The sequence below is a fragment of the Ctenocephalides felis genome, unplaced genomic scaffold (genome assembly GCF_003426905.1).
Source record: "Ctenocephalides felis isolate EL2017-DRISC unplaced genomic scaffold, ASM342690v1 CF-g0.4_SCAFFOLD_03570, whole genome shotgun sequence".
Taxonomy (NCBI): domain Eukaryota; kingdom Metazoa; phylum Arthropoda; class Insecta; order Siphonaptera; family Pulicidae; genus Ctenocephalides; species Ctenocephalides felis.
In genome coordinates this window covers 15,535,728-15,554,603 of record NW_020539724.1, presented here as the reverse complement: position 1 = coordinate 15,554,603, position 18,876 = coordinate 15,535,728, and the positions used below count along the sequence as shown (strand labels likewise).

General features: G+C 27.3%; 1 protein-coding gene across 2 annotated transcripts in view; it reads left to right on the top strand.

The window, feature by feature from the left end:
* The first annotated feature begins 3,332 nt into the window (after positions 1-3,332).
* Positions 3,333-18,876, top strand: part of LOC113383809 (RNA-binding protein fusilli-like) — a 150,044-nt gene continuing 134,500 nt past the window's right edge. Inside the window, exons 1-2 of one of the 2 annotated variants that reach the window (XM_026622059.1) lie at positions 3,333-3,592; positions 3,660-4,020. In XM_026622059.1, the coding sequence (XP_026477844.1) occupies positions 3,892-4,020 (129 nt within the window). In that variant the 5' untranslated portion in view covers positions 3,333-3,592; positions 3,660-3,891. Of the gene's footprint in view, positions 4,021-18,876 lie in introns of both variants that reach the window. The other variant, XM_026622058.1, reaches the window with a different exon arrangement.

Sequence of the window (18,876 nt, the reverse complement as noted above, 5' to 3'; positions counted from 1 at the left end):
TAAAAAAAATGCCATTTGGCCATCAAAAATGATCATTAGACATATGCACATCAAATTACCAGATATTTTATAGGGATTTTAACAATAAGTATAAATTTTGTTTACATTTTTATGGGTTCCGTACCAATGTTTATCCGTTAGACGGCGACGCGGCGCTTACGCGCTTCTATATTTCGTCTCTATGCAGTTAAAGCAGTACGATTGCTTTGAAAAAAAGTTCAGAATTTCCAAAATATTTCAAAATAAATTTTTCTTCAAAAAGTCTTTTTTTTTTTCAAAAAAAAGTAAATTTTTGTCAAAAATTTATAGTTTCTCAAAAACCTAAGTTTTTTAAGTAATTTTTTTTCAAAAATGTTAATCTTTTAAAAAAAAAAACAATTTTTGGTACGGAAAGTTCCAGCAATTTGCCTTAAGGTACGATGTCATGCGCCCCACTAGTTTATATTACAGGCTTAAAATGTTGAGAAACTTTGTAAATATATGTTCATAAACAATGTACTTGTCAATGAGTTTGGTAATGTTTGAGAAATTGAATCTAATTTTTAGGCATTCATTGATGGGTGACTGATTTATTAAAAACAAATATCACTTATCATGTATCAATTTTATTAGGTTTCGTCAATTTTTACGACATATTTTCTTTGTAAATATTAGAAACGAAACATTTCTTCCGAGACTGTATTTTAGACAGACAAGAATCGCTCGTAATAAAGGTTTAAAAACATTTAATATTTCTTGAACATTTCGTTACGGTACGGGAAGTTCCAGCAATTTGCCTTAAGGTATGATGCCATACACCCCACTAGTTAATTACATTACAAATTACACCTCGTTTTATTAAAGGTCTAAAATGTTGAGAACCCTAGTAAAAATGTATTCATAAACAACTTGTCAATGGAATTGGAAATATTTGATAAAGTACTCATTGAGGAGACTAATTCTTAGGCATTAATTGGTGAGTGATTGATCTATAAATGCAAATATTATTTATCATGTATAAATTTTATTACAATTTTTACGACGTATTTTCTTTGTAAATATTAGAAACGAAACATTTCTTCCGAGACTGTATTTTAGACAGACAAGAGTCGCTCGTAGTAAAGGTTTAAAAACATATAATATTCCTCGAACATTTTGTTACGGTACGGGAAGTTCCAGCAATTTGCCTTAGGGTACGATGCCATACACCCCATTAGTTTACATTAAGTCTATATATTTGTAAATTACACCTAGTTTTATTAAAGGTCTAAAATGTTGAGAACCCTAGTAAAAATGTATTCATAAACAACTAGTCAATGAGTTTGGAAATATGTACAAATGTACTCAATGAGGAGACTAATTTTTTAGGCATTATCTAATTGGTGAGTGTTTAGTGATTAGTGATTGATTTATTAAATACAAATATCACTTATCACGTATAAATTTTATTACAATTTTTACGACGTATTTTCTTTGTAAATATTAGAAACGAAACATTTCTTCCGAGACTGTATTTTAGACAGACAAGAGTCGCTCGTAATAAAGGTTTGAAAACATTTAATATTCCTCGAACATTTTGTTACGGTACGGGAAGTTCCAGCAATTTGCCTTAAGGTACGATGCCATACACCCCATTAGTTTACATTAAGTCTATATAATAGGTTGTCAAATATCTCCCTTCCGCCTTTTTGTATTATAAACCAAGAGCAAAAAAGCGGAAGGGAGATATTTGACAACCTAATATTTGTAAATTACACCTAGTTTTATTAGAGGTCTAAAATGTTGAGAACCTTAGTAAAAATGTATTCATAAACAACTTGTCAATGGAATTGGAAATATTTGTACTCATTGAGGAGACTAATTTTTTAGGCATTATCTAATTGGTGAGTGTTTAGTGATTAGTGATTGATTTATTAAATACTAATATCACTTATCATGTATAAATTTTATTACAATTTTTACGACGTATTTTCTTAGTAAATATTTGAAACGAAACATTTCTTCTGAGACTGTATTTTAGACAGACAAGAGTCGCTCGTAATAAAGCTTTGAAAACATATAATATTCCTCGAACATTTTGTTACGGTACGGGAAGTTCCAGCAATTTATCTTAAGGTACGATGCCATATATCCCACTAGTTTACATTAAGTCTATATATTTGTAAATTACCTAGTTTTATTAAAGGTCTAAAATGTTGAGAACCTTAGTAAAAATGTATTCATAAACAACTTGTCAATGGAATTGGAAATATTTGTTAAAGTACTCATTGGGGAAACTAATTTTTTAGGCATTATCTAATTGGTGAGTGATTAGTGATTGATTTATTAAATACTAATATCACTTATCATGTATAAATTTTATTACAATTTTTACGACGTATTTTCTTAGTAAATATTTGAAACGAAACATTTCTTCTGAGACTGTATTTTAGACAGACAAGAGTCGCTCGTAATAAAGGTTTGAAAACATTTAATATTCCTCGAACATTTTGTTACGGTACGGGAAGTTCCAGCAATTTGCGTTAAGGTACGTTGCCATACACCCCATTAGTTTACATTAAGTCTATATATTTGTAAATTACACCTAGTTTTATTAGAGGTCTAAAATGTTGAGAACCTTAATAAAAATGTATTCATAAACAACTTGTCAATGGAATTGGAAATATTTGTACTCATTGAGGAGACTAATTTTTTAGGCATTATCCAATTGGTGAGTGATTGATGTATAAATGCAGATATTATTTATCATGTATAAATTTTATTACAATTTTTACGACGTATTTTCTTTGTAAATATTAGAAACGAAACATTTCTTCCGAGACTGTATTTTAGACAGACAAGAGTCGCTCGTAATAAAGGTTTGAAAACATATAATATTTCTCGAACATTTTGTTACGGTACGGGAAGTTCCAGCAATTTCCCTTAAGGTACGATGCCATACACCCCACTAGTTTACATTAAGTCTTATATATTTGTAAATTACACCTAGTTTTATTAAAGGCCTTAAATGTTGAGAACCCTAGTAAAAATGTATTCATAAACAACTAGTCAATGGATTTAGAAGATTTGTACTCTTTGAGGAGGCTAATTTTTTAGGTATTATCTAATTGGTGAGTGATTAGTGATTGATTTATTAAATACAAATATCACTTATCATGTATAAATTTTATTACAATTTTTACGTCGTATTTTCTTTGTAAATATTAGAAACGAAACATTTCTTCCGAGACTGTATTTTAGACAGACAAGAGTCGCTCGTAATAAAGGTGGGGAGAGCGTTTGAATACCTCTATCCCTACCTGGCAGATACTGTACGGTTCACGTCACAAGTAGTACCTTCTGTGTCTATTGTGCGGCACACATCATCGGCAAAACTGCCGTCGAATAAAAAAAAAATTAAATTAAACTAGAAGTACAACAAAATACTTAAAACAAACGATATTTATTAGTAATTAGAGAAAAGTTTATTTATTTAATTAATCAGAGGTAAAAGATATAATCAGATCCAAAGAAGTGCGGAATACCTTTACACCCATAATAAAAGTTGATATTAAAATTCTGTGCTTAGTGTAAATAAATTAGCAGTGACTTTTGATGTATAAACAATCGTAATGTGAGAAGCTTTTATAAACAAAACATTCAAATCAATTGTTATTTAATTATCACGCTTATTTGAACAGGTGCCACACCGTGCAGACCCGGATTAACCAACAATTATTTATTTATTGACAAAGAATTTCAAACATTCTGCCTAATCAATATTACAACCTCTGTCAATTACCACAATGAGATCTTTATAAGTGTACCTACTAAATAATATTTTCGAAATCTTTTATTTTTTTGTAAAGTGGTGAGTGGTTTCCGAAGAAGTTGTAGTAAGTAACGTCGTTTGAGCGGAGCGCGGGCACCGCCATGTTGTATCCGAGTCATGTGACTTGTCTGTATGTGTGCACGGCGGGCCAAAGAGGGCCGGCTCTTGGCTCCGATGAGCAGGAGATCATCTATATGTCCTATGTCATCGTGGATGTCAACACGAATAAGGTAATTTATTGAAAATTAGTTGATTTTAGGAAATTTTAATAGGAAAAATATTAGTTTACCGATTTGTACATCCTTTCGTCTTGTCGAAACAAAAAGATTGCCCACCTAAACTGTGCTTTCTGTTCAAAAGTTTAACCCGTGTTTCTTTGACAAGTTCTGTATGCCGCACTATATGTCCTATTCTGTCGTTGTAGTTGGCACAAATAATTGCCTCGTTAGTCTTAGAAAACGTAAAATTATATGTATATACTAGATGACCCGACAATTCAAAAGTTCTAAATTTTTTAATATCCTATCATATACTTTTTGATATTCTATTTGATGTCCTGCCTTTGTGATTCATTTATGGTCTTGGCTTAAGCAGTATAAGAAATTCAGAAAAAAAATTTACAGCGTAACATAATTGCTTCAATAATTTAGCCTATAATTTTCATGATCTCGTTCGATATATTAGTTGCTTTTTGGCTTACTTACTACTAATTTAATAAATATTATTGTTTATATACAAATCTTAGGTGAATTAATGTGTAAATTCTAGTTCATATGAGCACTCTTCAATCCAAGATCAACTTGCTAAATATTCCATATCCAATGCCAAACAAATGAATTTTTGACACATGAAACAAAATTCTAAATAATTTTTTAATAAGTAGAAATATTTTTTTGTATTATTAAATAATTTAGTAAAGTAAACCAAAAGCGACATACACAAGTTTAAAACAATAATGTATATGCAATTTTGAACTTATTGCGTTATTTATTAATCTAAATTATATCATTTTATTTGCCAAACATATACTGTTGACTGTATCTTATATTATTTTAATTTCTGGCACATCTCAGCTGCTTTTCGGCAATAATAATGTAGTCATTGCATTTTACTTGTATATTATATTCTAATATTTTCTGGGCTCATAATTTCAGCTAAATTCAAATTTCAAGTGGATTGACATTTCTAGCAGATGACAGTTCAAATGTTTTCAATGTCAAACAATGATAAGAGGTTAATTGTAATTTTTGCCATTTATTTCTACAATATTACTTAAAATCTTAAAAAGGGATTCTTAAAAATTTTCTTTGATAAACTCTAAAAAGAATTATTAAAATCCGAATAACCGTTTAGGAGAAGTATCAAATCATACATCTGCGCAAAAGTATTTTATATATAAGATATGATTGTAAACAATTTATTTTTCGTAAAACATCAAGTTAACGTTTGTTCCATGGTTTTGACCTTTCGAAACAATTGTCAAGGCAAATTGCTGAAAACTGGATTACTATTTTTGGCACGTTTTGCCCCGTATCTTCGAAACGACTTGACCTGCCTTCGCCAAAAACTAAACAGCACGTCTCGCCCTCAATACGGCTCGAATGTTTTTTGAATTACTCAAATCGGTTGATACGTTTTGCCGAAATTGTTGATGAAAATTTGTATCCGCACACACATACACCCATTTTTTCTAAGGTATGCCAAAATATTCAGAAACCTTTGAAACGTAAAGATATATAAAAATTTTCATTTTCGATTTTTTTGCGATTACTATAACTTGCCCTACGGGAAGTTAAAAAACGATTTATTTATCATAAAACATTAACACACTTTAGCAAGAAATATAAATATCTTTTCTTTTTAAATATTTGCACCTATTTCATGTGGAACATCAGCAAATATAAAGTACGTCAGGAACTCGAGAAATTTTAAGAATTTTTTAAAGAAAACTAAATGATTCCCAGCAGATTTATTGGCTTGTGATTATTTTAAAATTCAATTAAATTTCTTGGTAGCATATTTATCGCTTAAGTCAATATTAACAAAAGATTATCTGTACACCTTATATATTTTGCTATTGTGCAAGTCAATAAGACAGGTGACTGACAGAATTTTGCAGTTATAACATAAAATTATATTTTATTGATTCACTAGTTGTCCGGTGAAAATAAATAAAAAAAGTCCTGAATTTTCGAACTTAGAAGTTTTTACCTAGAATATTTTACCTGCTTAATACGAATTTAATGCATCTTTTTTGTTGCAAAATTTTATTGGTGATATAAAGCGTTTCCGAGTTTCCCTTGTTGAAATATAATATACCTGAAAGATTTTTGTCAAAATTATATACCTAATTCTGGGCAGTACTTAGCCCAAGTGGTAAGGTGCCTCAACTTTGAAACCTCAAATCGAGTCCAAATTCATTTCTTTTTAAAAATATAGATCAAAATATGTAATATCTAGTGAAAATGGTCTTTCTGAGCTTTGCTGCAAAACATATAGACATCAAAATTACTTGCTAAGAATGTTGAAAAATAGCACTTGAAAAGAACAACCATTGTGTTGACTTCTAATAGCCACATGTTAAATAAACAAATAAAATAATAAAATAAAAATTATAGGATCTTCGTATAATAATTAACACATCGTAATTTTAGTGTAAATAAAAAACAGATATATTTCTGGTAATAAGATTTTTTTGAATATTGATACTTGTTTAGGTTTTTTAAAATTATGAGTTATCAGAAACACTTCGACCTAGAGATTTCTCAATTAATATCAGAAGAAAGTTAGTTCTAAATACTTATTTCTGTGAACAATCATAAAGATCATATTCTGGTTTGATTTTTTAAATATAAGTATTTGTCAGTAAAGTGTTTTAAATTATTTCACCAAATAATTTAATACTGTCTTTGGTAGACATTTAATAAATATAATATAACGAACAAAATGTAGTACATAAATAAACATTAATAGAAGTACCAGTATTACTTCTACCAGTATTACTTCTAAATATATACATAAATGACCAATTGTAAGTGTAAAAATAAGTTTCTATAAAAAATGACAAATATATACCAACGATAATAACTTAATAACAATCCATGAATGATTGATTTTCTTTCATATATTAGTTCAATTTTCTTATTTGCTTTAAGTTGTTATCAAGAAGTTGATTTAACAGATAAAGTTTATGTATGTAATTTTATGAAGAGTTAACTATTTGATTGATGTTTATATAGATAAGAAATGCAAACATTGACGATAATTGGAACAGATGATATCGTTGTAAAATTTTCAAACACCTAAATTCCTATCTTTCTCAATTTGAAAAACAGTCTCTTTAATAATTGTAGTAAATAATAGTTTATAATTCTTAAACAAACACACTTTCATTGGGGTACCTTGTTTAATGGATTAAGTTGTAACATATGCATTTTAATCAATATGTTAATTGTTCCTGTTCATCGTTGGCTTTTAATTAAATAAACAAAAATATTTAATATTAAATATTCAGTTTTTTGACAAGTTGTTTAAGAAGTTCCAACACGTCATTGTTATTCTACGCGGCACAAAATTACCATAAATTACAGAGCCACGTTTTTTAGTAAGAAAAAAAACTATATAAGAGAGGTATGCATGATTTTGTCAGTTTTTTCACTTTTATTTGTTTTCTTACAAAGATCAGATATATATATATATATATATATATATATATATATATTTGTTTGCTTAAAATCTAAATAAATACCATATTGTCACAAGGCGCTAATGCACATTTTGTTTCTTTTAGTCGTGGTACCTTCAAATGGATTCGCATATATTAAAATAAATTGTTTACTTTTACCAAAAATGTCTGTTTGTGTCAAATTGATTTTTTTTGAAACTTAGAAGCAATTTTTCAACAGAAATGTTTTGTTTTTAATATAGAAACTATAGAACGTATGTATACACATTTCACAAAGATTCTAGGGAATTCAAAAGTGACATTTTAAATATTTTTTTACTTCCTTGTTTTAATATTTTTCTTTAGTTCAAGTTTTATTAGTTTTCAAAAGCTATATAGCTAAACGAAGTGCCTAGTATTTTACCTTAAGCAAGTTTCAAAAATTTCCCGATATGTGTAAATAGTAGATTTTATTATTTAATCAATAAAAATTCCACATTTTGGGAAGATTTTGAGGAATGTCAATTTTTGGCTCATAAACCCTCTTTATAATGTTGGTGTTAAACGATGCGGAATGACTAATAACGTCGATAAAACATAAATTTATCAAATAGAATTTTCTAACAAAATCATAAACTTAATTGTATATAAACTGGAAGCAAAATTCAAAAATATAAATCATGACTAATAACTTTGCTATTGTTTTCCATTAAGACGATTATATTATTATTATGATTATGTTATAGGTGATTTATTTGTTTATAAACTACTTGATTAACAAATGGCTAATGGTAAACGTAATTTTTAATTATTTGTTCATGATGAAATATTGTATTGATGAAGAAAATTGTAAAGGACTCGTTTTATTCTATGAACTATCTTTGTGTTTTTCTGAATATTGTATTCTCTTCAATTTATAATAAAATAATTATTAGTTCAAATGGACTAATGGTGTATGACATCGTGCTTTAAGACAAATTACTGGAACTTCCCGTACCAAAAATTGAATTTTAGAGAAAACTTTCAATTTTATTTCATTTTTGAGAAATTTTTTATAAACTGAATTACAATTTTTGGCTCTTTTGCCTTGTATCTTTGAAACGGCTGGAACTGCCTTGTCCAAAAACTAATCAGCACGTCTCCTTATCAATAGGAATCGAATGTTTTTTGAATCATTCAAATCGGTTGAACATTGTTCTCGAAATCGTCGATGAAAATATGCATCCGAACACATACACAAACGCGCACACACAAACACATTCTCTCTCTCTAACACTCTAATGAAAATATGATTAATAATTTTGCCTAATTATATGATTAATAATTTTGCCAATGGTTGATATAAATATAAAACATTTTACTAGCGCTAAATTTTTGTTGTAAATTTGATAATTTTTGAACTTATTTATGATGAAATATTTTATGAATAAATAAGATACTATTTTTTTGGATTGCTGAGAGTTTTGATATTGATATTAGCAAATAATAAAATTTTAGTTATATAAATATCAATTCTTACTTTTTCTTTATTTTCAAAAAATTCGTTTGTCTATATAGAAAGACATTGAGTAATTAATTTGATAAATAACATTGAATTTTAAAAGAAAAACCCAGTTTCTTTATTATTGTACTAAATTATGCCTAAATTTGGTTTTGGTATTGAAAAATTTCTTTATTTAAAGAGCAATTTACTGAACATTTTTTCTCAACGGTTAAATACTATTTGGGTTATTATAATACATTAGCTAAACTAAATTTATTTTAGTAAACAATTATTTTGGGTGAAAATCTCTTCTATATTTTAGAATATTTTTAGCTGAAGCCAAAAGAACTGTAAAATTTTTACCATAAGTCATTTTCAAAACATCCGGATCATTTTTGGTATGCTAAAGAACTTGAAACATTTTATATATGTTGTGACATTCTTTCTCATATTTATGACTACATAGTTTTCATATAGCATTTTGTAATGGTGAGCAATGAAAATAAAATTGTCTTAACCAACCATAAATTTAAGTTATTTAAATACTTCAAATAAAAAAAATGTTGTTGAAAGAATTTGATTATGCAAATTTCTGATTGTAGTCCAGCATATGTAAAATTTTGTTTTGTTCTGTACTTTAAAAAAGTAACATTCGTTTCATTACTATTTATATTGTTATTATCTATAAAAGCCCACGATTTTTTAAATATTTGTATTTAAAAAAAAATCTGCAATATTTTTGATTAAGGAAGTTTTTATTAATTTACAAAGGCATTTTTATAAATGAGAGAATCTTACAATATTTTTGTGTTTCAAGTAGCTAATGATTAATTAACTTTTTACAAATCTAATCCCAGCTTTTTGTAGTAGATATTACGTTTTAAAATGATTTTATTTTTATGTGATTTGGAAGCAGATTATCTTCAGATAGACACGATTCAAGGTTTCAAGTGTTTTATCGGTATTAAAAAAATTATCGTGTTGTTATCAAATTAATATGCGAAATTACGTTAAAAATTTGGTATTAATTTCAAATATTGACATGTATACAAAGATAATATGTGAAAGATACTTATATATAGTAATACAGTTAATGTTTTATTTTGTGATAAAACATTGAACAAAATTTTTGTTTAGTTCATAAATTAAATTGCATAATGAAAAGGTTTCATTTAGCATCTCCAATATTTTTCAAGTCTTCTTACTAATAATTTACTAATACTTTCAAGTTTAATGCTAATTTATTAACATTTTAAGAATGTCTTTATTAAATAAGCTTAAAACAAACAATCTAATTTTTGTGCTTTAATATAATGAGATTATATCGCCAGCGAAAAAGTAAAAATACAAGCATTCAATGAATGTATGGTAATTTTAATTACATGAATTTCTTCAAACACAATTACATGATGAGTGAAGTTGCGAAAATAATATTTGTTTAGGCGTTAATTAACATAATCCACTGTGTGAACGAATATTATAGAATTCATTAATCAGCAATTACTTTTTTCTCTAATGAAGGGTCAAGTTCTAATTGCTAATTACAATGACAAACCGATCATGTCATATTTGAAGTATGGCTTTACTTACATTATTGTTTTTAAATATTATACATATTTTTAATGCAATCATAAATATATAATATATAATTTATTAATATATAAATGTGTATAATGGTTGACACTAATAAATATGTGCATCACGAGTGTTGCCATATTACTAATAAACATTATTCAAAATTGTTGAATGATGTATTTATTTTTACTTAAATGCCATCTTGTACAGTAGCAAATAAGTTGTTTTACTGCAATCACGTGTGAACCTTGCGCGCACTCTTTTTTTTTAAATTTAACTCTTCTTTTCTGAATTTCATCTAGCAACTTTCTTGCTAGACTTTTAGGATGTTTAGTCAACTTGTTTTCATACATCTGACTCTTCTTGAGTGCCTAATTTTTGGTGGTTTGAGAGATTTTTAGTATCCAAAACTCTCCATTTTCCTCGAACAACTATAACCTTTAGACTACTGAGTGGAATAAACCAAATAATCGAAAATCCTCAATGAATATTCATAATTGTGAAGTATGTTTATAGTTTCCGTCAGGTATATATCAGGTCTTTATTTAAATAAATTCATGAATACCAAATGCATCAACAAGAATCGTCAAAGTATTGTTTTCTAGAAAGGGTTATGGGTCAAACCGCACTTAATTTTAATATTGCAGTATTTTAATTACTACGATAAAATGAAATTGAATGGTATCTAATCGACGGAAAACATATTTTCTTTATCACTTTTCAATTTGCTGTAAGATATAATCGAATTTTGATTATTATTTAGGTGTGGATATTATTATAAAATATGTTTGGTTGGAATGCATCTGCAAATTATATGTATTATCTTGTTGGTATTGTAATAATAAACACTCGTGAAAATAAGCAAATACGTGATATAATTGGAATTTAATTTGAAAATTAAACACTCGAGATATTTTAGACATCATATCATTGTAAATTATGTAATTTTGGTGACTTAGGAACGACAAACTAAATATTAGGCAGGAGCACTCTTCAAATTATAATTAAAAATTAGATCTTATTCAGACGTATTTTTGTTTTGTTATATTGGGCATGAAAGTGACAATCTTCATGGCATTGAGCTTTTGCACGGGATGGTTGCTACCCCTGGTTGGGTTATAATGTAACTCTCGTAGCTGTGGACTGTATTAAACACTGATTTCTTTTATATTTGTATGTATTTGTTGCAGTTCTTATTACAATCACTGATTTTTTACTAAGTTATAATGAAAGAAGATATATTTATTTATTATTTATTAAACATGTTGTTTCGCGAATTTTACTTTTAGGAGTGATAAATTAGTACCATCAAACACTCTTCTACCAGGGGTAGCAACCATCCCATGTAAAAGCTCAATGTAAAAGCTCAATGCCATGAAGATTGTCACATTCATGGTCAATATAATAAAAAAGCTTGTTCAAGATACATTTTAATGATGTTACCTTACATTTCTGTTACATACAGATACTTTTCTATCTTTTATCTATTAAGTCCACGAATTCAAGTACAGAGTGTTTTTCCAAACTGTGTCTATTGGATTGAACTTTTTCTATGTCTCTGACGGAGCCGGAGCCATTAGTTGAATCCATCGATGGTTTCGTATTAGAAAACCGGTTTATGGCGTGTAAAAAAGCTATATTACAAAGAATGCTAGGCTAGTTAGACAACACGTCGTTTTTTCTCATTTCAATCAAAGTCCGTCTTATGTCGAAACTCATAGGTTTTCAATCTGTGGAGGAAATAGAAATACTTGTCCAGCTTGGGGAAATTAAAGGAAAAGCGACTTGAATAACGTATTTGGATCTTATTTTAACTTGCTTGGATTAAAATTATACTAAGATAAAATATTGAACTTTCTACAGAAATTTGGTTACATAGATCAATCATAGTAAGCCTAATTTTATATATTTACACGGCCAACAGTTTATTGGAACTAAAGTAAAAAAACGAGTTCAGATAAAAATGTTGTATTTATTTTAAATCAAAGGAGTAATAAATTACGTTTTCGATTATTTTTAAATTTCATGCAACGATGATTAAGCTCATTGTAAAAAATAAATTAAGAGCAAAATATTAAAAATTCATAATGTAATATATATACAATATCAGGACGTTATAGATTTGAGAACATTTTTGGTAACATCAGAGTAAATTTTCGACATTGTAATTAATATAGTAATTTGTCCCAATCTTCAAATTGCATTTAGTTTTTTAATTATTTTTTTTTTAATAAAAATGGTGTGGCCACAAAAATATTTGTAATAGCTGCATTTTTTTAAATTTTAAGCATTTTGCTGGTATAATTGTAAATAATTACTTTTAGGCAACATTTTAACTCTATTTAGTTTGCATAATAATCATTGTTTTTTATTATTTTAGCTTCGTTCTTATAATAGATATCTTAATATATTCAAAAAATACAAGATTATTGTAGAAACGAGTTTATCCTTACAAATAGTTTGCATATTTGTTCAAGTTTTTGCAAATCAACCTGTGAATATTTCTTTCTAATTCTATTCATAATTTTTATCTACAAACGGATTAATTTTAAAATTTTTAAGTTGAAATTAGAAAAAATTAAAAATAAAAGAAAAAAATTTGGGAAAACATAAAATTAGAACTGTCAATGAGTTCGAAACAAACATTAAAAATCAAACATAATTAATTATATTGTTGTAATTTTTCTGACAATTTTTAAATTTAAATACATACCTTATTATTACTAAAAATGTTCTCAGGTCTCGTATGTTTTTCTATTAAATTATATTAAATGATGTATAATTAATATTTTTTAGTCTTTCTATTTTTTGTGCTAATTTTGCTGATTCAATTTTTTAGTCTATGAATAATTGAAAAAATATTTGAAACGTAATTATTTGCTATTTTGATTTTGGATAAAAATACTACAAATCTAGTACTTTTGTCAGGACTTCATGCAGGTTTGTAGTTTTAGATACAATAAAAAGTTGACCATGTAAACAATTAATATTAAATTTACTGTGATTAATTTCTCTCAATTTTTGTTCATGAATCTCCTTAGAAAGTTTGAGAATCTCTGACGAATGAAACGTTTGAATGAAAAATGTGTAGACATGGAATCGGGGTTATGCTAAAAAGCTATTGTTTTGTTTATTGTATTCAATGAGAGTGCCACTACTGTGTGAACCGATTATAATTATTCATTTTGTCCTCAGTCGTCAGCTTCTACGTATTTTCTCGGAAAATATGTAATATATACTTGCACGCAATTATATATATATATATATATATATATATATATATATAAGCATATTATATTTTAATCTTCCCTATTCTGGTATCAAGCAGTAGTGATATCCGTTTTCAATTGTAATTAGAACTTAACAATATGTTTTTAAGTCAAAATATTCCTCGGATACTGCTGTTTTTATATAAGAATTATTCTAAAAACTGTTCACTTTTTTTATTTAATCTATCACCCATACTATTACTCACACCAACATTCATACAATAATGAATTAGAAACAAATTTATTTTCCTCTGTCTATCCCTGTATTCAAAAATAGCACCTTCTAATTTTTACCAAAATATTCTTGACAAGGGCGTATATTTGTTAAAAATATTTTAATAGGTCATGGCACAATTTGTAAATTAAAAAAAATTACACGTGACAGCTAAAACATTAACAAAAAAATTAAATAAATATAAAAAAGTATTATATGACCCAGCGTGTTAAAATTAATTTTGAAACATTCATTATTTACCTTTGCGTGTGCGGAGTCCGGTTCAAGGAAATCAACTTGTATCACAAACAAGATTTTTTGTCAGTTTTCTAGGGCTTGCAATTTAAAAAGTAGGCGATTTGTAAGAATAATTGTAAGAAATAATTTGAGAAGATTTAGAGATTCTGAAAATTGAAATTGACAAATCTATGCCGCAATGATGATGGTTCTGCTATTGTTCATAGACTCAGTTGCAATTTTATGGAAAAAAAGAGTGCGCGTAAGGTTCACACGCGATTGAAATAAAACTTATTTGCTACTGTACAAGATGGCATTTAAATAAAAACAAATACATCATATAACAATTTTGAATAATGTCTATTAGTAATATGGTAACACTCGCGATGCACATTTATTTAATGTCATCCATTATGCGCATTTATATAATGATAAATTATAAATTATATATTTATAATAGCATTAAAAATATGTATAATATTTAAAAACAATAATGTAACTAAAGTCATACTTCAAATATGACATGATCGGTTTGTCATTGTAATTAGCATTTCTATTGTGAAATTGCTGATTAATAAATAATATAATTTTCTTTCTCACAGTGGTTTATGTTAAACAACGCCTAAACAAATATTGTTTTTGCAAATTCACTCATCATATAATTGTGTTTGAAGAACTTCATGTAATCAAAATTAACATACGTTCATTGACTGCTTGTATTTTTTTACTTTTCCGATGGCGATATAATCTCATTCTTTGAACAACTGTAATATCTGTCTTATTTAAAAAATATTTTCTATTTTAACAACTTCAAAGATTTATAGAAACTACGAATAACATAGAAACGAATAATATAGAAATAATTTCTATTCAATAAACTTACGTTTAGTACATGGCCCAAATGTTTAATTTGTTTGATTATTTTCAAGGAACAGGGTAAAATATTCTTATGATTCAGGCATTTTTATTAAATCCAGAGTTGTTCTACGATTTAACTTTCAAATGTTTATTTATCTATGCCGATTTGCTTGTTGATATCGGTACGCATACAACGTTGATGCCAGTACGCATACGACAGATCTCTATTCACATACACGACGGCTAATCACAATCGACTCGTATAGAAATGATCTCATCGAGAGCGAATGACGAACAGTTCGGGCGTAACGGACTTCCGTTGCATTTGAAAGGATTTACACCCTAGTCGCGCCTAAAGAAGTTTCACTTCAAAATAATTGTTTTATATTTGATAATTATTTGGTTGTACCTGGTGATGGAACTTACAGTTTCCGAAACATCAAAAATAAATCACATTGAATATACTCATCAATTGAATATAAATATATATGTGTAAATAAATATAAATATATATGTGTATATAAATATAAATTTAAACACACATATAACTAATAATTACCAAGAAAATTATCAATAAATAGAACAAGCATATTATGATTCATTCACCAAACCATTCATTATTCTTTATCATTATTGTAAACCTAATAATTTATATGTCATTTATAAAAAGCGGTTTTAACTAGAATGGATAGAGATTATTAAGGTCAAAAGTCAATATAAAAAACAAACGCAAAGATTTCTATATAGATATAAAAGCAATATGGGACATAAAATCTTAATATCCATAGGTAATAATACTAGCAATTTACAAGTAATTCAGCAATTTGAAAATATTATTAATTGTTGCACTATTTTGAAATCTTAAGTATGTCTTCAAATAAATTGCTCCTCGATGATTCCTACATTTTTTACCAAAGACATTTATGAAGATGCCACTGCAGTAATTCAAAATAAAAACAAGAGTTGAATTCCAATTATTTTTCATATGCACATTCATGTATTTGCGTCATTGAATATTTTATGCGGCAACTTTATATGAAGACAGACAACGATTTTATATTCCTCGATTTTTACTTGCCATTGACGTATAAAATTTTGCATTATTATTATCTGCTAATTGAGGGTGCTAATTTATTATGGAAATAGCCGAAATTGTCATTTAATGGTCATATAATGGATATCTGGACTCTACCAAATTTCAAGTACATTAATAACGATTTAATTTCTAATGGGAAATAAAACCCTAAATGAATTTCAAAGTCCATTATCCACATACACGGAACAAACGAAGTAATGATAGTGAAAGGTACATTAGATAACTTTTATTCAAATAAATATCAGTGAATACTTTCACCATAAGTCTAGAAAGGTGAACCGACTCTGCGGACGTGTGCTTAGAATTTTTTTCTATTTATTTGTAAATTTGATAGGTTTATTAAAATTTGTTCACTTGCATTAAAATCTCATTTGTCATGTATTAACCTTTTTTCACACCGGATATAATTGAGATTGTTGCATTAGGTAACTCCAGGAAGACTGTGTGTGGTAAACGAAAACTTAGACTATTTTGTGTAGATATTTGATGAATATTTTTATTAGTGTGTTATGACATATGGCATGGAGCATATGTGTTAAGAATTAATAATATATTATCTGTATTTTATAAAAAAAACATCATAATAATTCTACGTTTAGGAAGCTGCCGATTGTCTTTTTTGCAATCTTGTTAATGATTTATCATTTGTATTTATAAAAAAAGAACTTTAAGGCGCTTTTCAGTTCCGGATTGTTCTCTTTGATTCATAATAATAATCTTTATTCATTCCAGTTAAAATATTAATATATGATACATAATTTAGCGTTTATAGATTTTTTTACAATTTTCTTGGTTTAATAAAATAACTTTAATATTTTAAATCTATGAAATTCTTTGTTACCTTAATGGGATGAAAAATTGAAATAACTATATAGTAATCGCAAAAAAATCGAAAATGAAAATTTTTATATATCTTTACGTTTCAAAACGTTCTGAACATTTTGGCATACCTTAGAAAAAATAGATGTATGTGTGTGTGTGTGTTTTTTTTAATTTCAATATTTATTACAGCTGTTAAATAATTAACATCTAGTAATATTGATAAATAATAACATAAATTTAAATAAATAAGAGTGCAAAGGATAGAATTTACATGAAAATAATATCCATAATATGATGATTTAATATAAAATAGAAGCATATAATAATAAAAATAAAATTAATAAATAATATAAATAAAATTTCTGAATAATAAAATAATACTAGGAAAATAATCAAATATAACAAAATAACAATAATAGAAATAGTAAGACAATAATAATAATAATAATAATGTTAGCGTTTACAAATTTATGAGATCATTGGGAATTTTTCGATTTAGTCTGGTTGGGTTCAACTGGGCCCTATTCTTTCTTTTTCCTATTTGAAATTTTGTGACTCATCTAGTTGACCTTGATAGAGAATTCAGACTCCGGCGATCGTTGGTGGGGCAGTATAATGAACGACTTGTAACGGATAACACATAATGCTAATTTAGGTTTCCATATTTCAGAGTTTAAATTATAACACACTGATGATGAGACAAACCTAGTCTCGAAACGTTTGTAAAATTATTATTTAATAAATTAGTGCATATATATATATATATATATATATATATATGTAAATAAATTCTTATATATACATATGCCACCATATACAAATACATAGATGCTTTACAAATTATACACATTTTAATTAGAGTAGGTATACAAAATCAATGGATTTGTTAGAATTTCTGGTAACAATAAAAAATACTAAAAATTGTTCTACAAAGGCCTTTTATGACATAATTTTCTATGCCCGATGAATTGCGGATTTCCATTATGACTATTACATTACAACTGATTTTTTAAAACTACAACATCAGCACATTAAAAACAAGATCAACTCATCAGGGGAAAACCGGTATTTAGTAGAACAAATGACTTAGAAAAATTTACCTACATATAAATCGTGCTTGTCACTTTACCACAACTCGTATTCGGAATGTAAAAAATTATTTTACGTAACAGGTTTCAGATATAATTCTTCATCGCAAACCGATTAGCACGTTGCGAAAAGTTCATAAAATAAACTGTGAGTATTTTTTGTCTCTTTAGAGATTACACGCAATCTTGTCTTAATGACTAGTTTAAATTTTTTACTATTTCTTGTTCGCTTAGTAGTAGTAGATTGCAGATTTATATCAATATTTTCTGCTATATTATGTGTCTAATCTTTACTTGGTAATATCTAATGTATTCTAACAGATTTACTAGTATAAAACAGTGGCTAAGAAATATTTATCCTGATCTAAAAACTAGACACGATTAATATATGTAGTTGCAGAGCAGAACTTCACAAAAAATGTGTATTTGTGCAACTCTCTATATTTACATATATGTATATAGAAACATATGTGTTGACAAACAATCCCGAAATATCACATGGGGGAGAGAGGGGTATAGTAAGATATCACTTGAATTTATTTTTTACCTGATTTTTTTTTTAAAAAAATCAGGCATTTTAAAAAAATCACATTTTTTTATACCTAAAATACAAGTGATGTTTGTAAGTAATTTTGAATATCGTCACATATCACCAAGGGGGATTGGGTGTTCAAAAATCAAGGTGATACGTGGTGATATTCAAAATTAACCCCCCCCCTCCCTTCTTCTCCAAAACATCACGTGTATTTTTAACTATGAGAAAAGTACGAGGTCTGTTCA